The 5,038-nt window shown below is 36.9% G+C and overlaps 1 protein-coding gene across 1 annotated transcript; it reads right to left on the minus strand.

Annotated features, from left to right (window-relative positions):
• Positions 1-1,081: 1,081 nt before the first annotated feature.
• Positions 1,082-3,571, minus strand: LOC113763867 (bark storage protein A-like). The gene is made up of 6 exons (XM_027307844.1): positions 3,330-3,571; positions 3,119-3,186; positions 2,844-2,999; positions 2,027-2,236; positions 1,693-1,869; positions 1,082-1,477 (listed from the first exon to the last, which is right to left on the minus strand). Exons 1-6 carry the CDS (start codon positions 3,550-3,552, stop codon positions 1,274-1,276), a joined length of 1,038 nt encoding a protein of 345 aa, XP_027163645.1. The 5' UTR covers positions 3,553-3,571; the 3' UTR covers positions 1,082-1,273.
• Between the last annotated feature and the right edge of the window lie 1,467 nt (positions 3,572-5,038).

The following is a 5,038-nucleotide window of genomic DNA, read 5'->3' on the forward strand; positions in this document are numbered from 1 at the left end:
AGGGTGAATAAAACAAGAGTGAGAAACCCTAGTAAAGTTGAACCATCAGAATTGAACTGCTAAAGAAGGTGAACAGCAGACAGTGAAAACCTTGATCGTATACTCTTGGTTTTGTCTGACAATTTTCCACACCAATATGCATTTGATTATAAGAATGCCAAAGATTTCAATCTTATCAAGTGATTGACAAAGATAGCTGTGTTATCATATACCGCATGCCCGTGACTGCTATCAAAACTCTGTATCTATAAACAATTTTTTTTTGGTCGAAACGGTAGTTTTATATATCATCGTAAAAACTTTACAGTAACAGGGTAGAAGCAAAAGGGACAACAGTCCCACAATATTCAAAATATTGATCTATAAACATGCCACAATATTATATCGTTATTTCATTTAAGATTTGATTTCTTTGTAATATAGGTCACAAATACTTGTGTAATATATATTTGTTTGGATTGCGGTTTATTTGCCAAAATATATTTGCTTACATCATCATTACAATTTCCAACACACCTTTTTATTTTTTCAATTATCTTTTTATCTCACATACATCACATCACAAAAAGTACTACAATAAAAATATTTCTAATAATTCACAATCATTTGTCCCATGATGGACAAGCGGCTAAAGGAGTAGGTGGGTTGTGAGCAGTTCATTGTTAAAATACTTAAAACTACCTGTCTACATCAAGCTAACACTGGCAGCAGCTGTGGAATAAAATTTTCTTGCAATTTTTTTTATAGGATTTTAGAGAATGAGTCGCTTTTGTTTTTTGCCCTTTTGGAGGTGTAAGTGTTATTCAGAGTCAGCAAATAATCCTCATTAATTTGTCAAAGTCAGAGAAGTGGTGTTAGGCATTTCACAGTTCGAGACTCTAATGTCAAAAGTAATTGATTCAGGTCAAATATATATGGTAATTGAAACATTTAAAAGCCCTTTTTAAGCTTTAGCAAGCAGGAAGCACGTATAAATCTGCCATCATTTTTTGGTTAAATGGTACGTCAATAGTTGAACTTTGCCTTTTCACTCATTTCGAGCAATCAATCATAGAGGAAATAGACCAACTCACTCGCGTACCCAAGTAGCAATCGGCAGCTAGGAGGAATTGCATTGCATGCGCTTCTTATTCAAACACACAATAATTTGCTGGTACATTTTACACAAAACGTCGTTGCTCCAAGAGACTCCTAGTCTTGAAGCTCATTTATTCTTTCTAGGCAAATTATTAGAAGCACATTCGTTGATTGATTCATTCAGCGCTCCTCCTGATTAAGCTGAACATTTACGGTTGCCACAGATACGGCCCAAACGAGGTGACGGTATATTATTAACAAGTGCAAGAACGGTTTTCTCGACATTTGCCGTAACAATAGCATCATAACTCTCGCTCGAATCCTCTCCTTCTTCTGATCCAGCTAAATTACCCAGTCCGCGGATGGAAAGCACTTCTGACTGGCCAGCCGACAAGCATGTCTGCACATAACCAAAGACAAGTCAACTTGCTGCTTCCATGTATACACTACTGTTTTCTTTGAGAGGATAAATTTGAGATCAGATATTCAGTTGCAGGGAAGATTCTTCAAATTGGTTCTAGTTTGATGAAGAAACGCTTTTACAAAAGAATAAAGTAGCAGAAAAAGCAGTGAGGATGAAAGTACTCGATCTGGTAACAAGACAATAAAAATTACCATGATTACTGCTGCGCTCTCCATATCAATGGATGCAACGTGAAAAGTGTTGTGGAGGAAATCTCTGTAAGCTGCATTCTCAACAAAAAAGTTGGCAGTTGTGCCGTTGACTCCAAGAACTAGCTTAGGCTGTTTCGGGAGGCAAACGCCGTTTAGGCACTGGTCTAGCTCAATTCCCTGTTTGAACAAAACTACCACCGTCAGAATCAAAAAGAATTTACTAAATTGAAATGTGTGAAAGGGGTTTTTTTATTTTGGCTTGAAATAGAATTTGGCAACTTAAAATAAAGGTAAAGAGAATGTTAATTCTAGATCTGAATCTGTGCCTTATTACCTCTAGAGTGGAAGCGATTTGCAGCAAATACTCGGATGCCTCGAACCAAAATTTTCTTTCCGGAACATCAGGCTCTCCTGTCTGGGAAAAGAAGTGCTCTTTCATATAAGCCACGCGACCCAACAGATTATATCCGCCACCGGGAATGTGATAGCGTCTGAACTCTAGGTCAGCAACCCCATTATCTGGCTGTGGTGCTGTCTCGGATTTCTGCAATATGCATGCATGCCCAGATGAAGATACATGCAAAAATGTAATTCCTCGAATATTGAAAAAAAAAAACACGTAGAATAATTTTGAAGCAGGGAAAGGACTAAAATTTTGTCCACTTCACAAAAACATAAATAAATAAAGAAACTGAGGAATTTAATTGCACCATCAGGTATTTAGGCTTTCCATTAATTGGAGCTGCTGTCTACTGCATACGGAGGGAGGAGAAAAGCATCATCCAAATCCAAAAGGCAACTGGTTCATAAGCCTTGCTTGCGAATTTCAGTAATTAGCACATTTTTTGCGTTTTTTTTTCTCTCTTTCTTTCTTTTTTGGGAAAGCGAGAGATCATAAGTCCAAAATCTCCTACTTACAATCCCTTTGGCCTCTCTTCAACGTTTTGTTTCCACGGTTCTTTTGTCAAGTTGAGTGTAGTGATTCGAATTCTTAGTGATACTGACTGAATTGTTGGCAGATGGCACTGATTGCGTGCTCTTGATTTTGAGAATCATTCTCATTGAAAACGCTTAGACGCTTAAGCTTTATGAATCTTTAGGTTTTACCTTTAAGGGGAAAAAAAACAAAGAAACAAAGAAACTAATATTACCAGCCAGTCCCATATTCCAGTTTGAGAAAACTGCATTGGGATGATAACATCTCCCACGGACAGGGAACTGTCGGCGCCGCCCGCAGTGCCAAAGTGTATAACTGCTCTAATTGGGAAGAAGTCCAACAGTAGTTGGGTCGTTGCTGCAGCATTCACCTGATTAATCCAATCCAAGCAAAATTATTGAAACCTTTTTTACTTGTACAAAAGCTCCCAAACTAACGAAGGGCGGCAAAACTAGAAACTGGGACCTATTGCAACTCAATCACGCTTACCAGTCCAGTTCCACATCCGACAATAATGACACTATTAGACCCTATGGTCCCGATGTGAAAACGCCTGCCTGCAATGAAATAAATGATTAGGTGATAAAAAAGTCAGCAACAAATTTCGATCATTATCATGAGGAAGAAAAAACAGTAGTAGTAATAATTAATGGTTGCGAAGCAGATTTAATGCATGGGAAATATATATATAGATATTTGCCTGAGAAATCCACGTAGGGGTGTTCTGGATCCGGCTTGAAGGCACCATCATCAGAAAAGGGTGTCGCTTGTTTGTAACTATGAGCGGAGATAAGACCAAGAAAAGGCGGTCTAACAGACAACTCCTCGATTGCCCGAGGCAAAGGAGTGGCTAAAACATTGACCGCTAGAGAAGAAATCACAACTGAAACCAGTAAAAGCAATTTCATTTGTTTTCCAGCCATTTTATGCTCTTTCTATCGCTCTTCTAATCTCCTTGCTCTCAACTCGACTGCATGGTGCCTATTTATAGCACAAATTGCGGTAAGATTTGTCAGCTACCATCTGTAAATACACTCTTTTAACTTTTCACCACAAACCATATTCTCTCCTGCGTTATTAATATTGTCGCTTTCCAAATTATGTTTCTGGGGCCAAAGTAACTCGCTGTTCTTGATTGTATACCGTTAAAGTCAGTAATCAATAATGTGGTCCAACATTTCAATTATTTTCACAAGAATTAAGGTCCACCAGTTGTAGCACTTCCTCCATCATCAGATATCATTACTTACAAGTCATAATATGGATACCATTTCATGTTCTTGCAACCAGCCATACTGTAATCTCAGACATGCTTCCTTAAACATGGATCGAATTGTATTGTTAAAAAAAACTTTGATTTTGATGCATCATTTAACTACATGGTTTTCAAGTTCTTTAAAAAAAAAAAAACTAACAAGTATGCCTAAAATTTCAGAGCTTTCGAGAAGGCAAACGGCTGGCTTTCTGACCGATGATTGATGACTAAGGATTTTTTTATTTTTTTATTTTTGGTGAATGATTGATTAAGGTAGGAGATAGAGATAGGCCATATGCATCACCCGTAAAAACAGTTCATATTTTCTGTTTATGCAAGATTGTTTATGGAACTTGTGGTTTGCATTCAACATTCTGAAAAGCCAACTTATAGTTTGTTTCTCCTTTTTTCACTCGTTATAGATAGTTGTGCAGGCGGCAAATATAGATAAACGTTAAAAAATTTTGACAGATAATTAAGGCTTTCTGTTGTATAAATGCAGGATCTATAAGCCCATCAGTTATCTTCATCCGATAGTTCCTAGCTACCCCTGTGATATATGAACATTATTGGGCAAACCAATAGAAGAAGAAAAAAATGAAAAATAGAGTGATATATACTCTCTCGTCCCATTAATAGTGTCATACTTTTCTTTTTTATCTGTCCCAAAATAATTGTCACTTACTAAAATTGGCAATGAAATCTTTCACACATTTCTATTACATACCCTTCAACAACGTGACAGCCCTTTCTTATCTTTTAGTGGGCCTAATAATGCACTTACCAAGTACCAACACTGTACTTGATAGTTTGTGACTCTCACGTGAAATGCAAATAACAATTGTGCATGATACTTTCCTCTAAAGTAGTGCGGAGACATTTCATTCTTTTGGGTTCCACATGTCTTATCATACCTTGTGGCCTTTTTATCATTCAATTTCGTATGAATACATTGAAAGTCAAGTGAGGTATTACCGGAAATTAAACGCAAATCATTTAAAAGTCTTGCACTGTTGATAATAATTACTCCCTCCGTCCCACTTTGATAGTCCTATTTTCCTTTTTCGTCTGTCCCAAATTGTAGTCCACTTTCCAATTGAAGAATATAGTTGTATTTTAATTTTCCTAAAATACCCTTATTCAATGTAAGTTAT

The sequence above is a fragment of the Coffea eugenioides genome, chromosome 2, assembly GCF_003713205.1.
Source record: "Coffea eugenioides isolate CCC68of chromosome 2, Ceug_1.0, whole genome shotgun sequence".
In the NCBI taxonomy this organism is placed as follows: Eukaryota; Viridiplantae; Streptophyta; class Magnoliopsida; order Gentianales; family Rubiaceae; genus Coffea; species Coffea eugenioides.

Excerpts from the sequence above, each read along its gene's own strand:
- LOC113763867 (XM_027307844.1), bottom strand. The coding sequence starts at position 3,552 with ATGGCTGGAAAACAAATGAAATTGCTTTTACTGGTTTCAGTTGTGATT. Across the intron at positions 3,000-3,118 it reads TCGGATGTGGAACTGGACTG|GTGAATGCTGCAGCAACGAC; the intron begins GTAAGCGTGATT and ends TGGATTAATCAG. Across the intron at positions 1,478-1,692 it reads AGAGCGCAGCAGTAATCATG|ACATGCTTGTCGGCTGGCCA; the intron begins GTAATTTTTATT and ends GGTTATGTGCAG.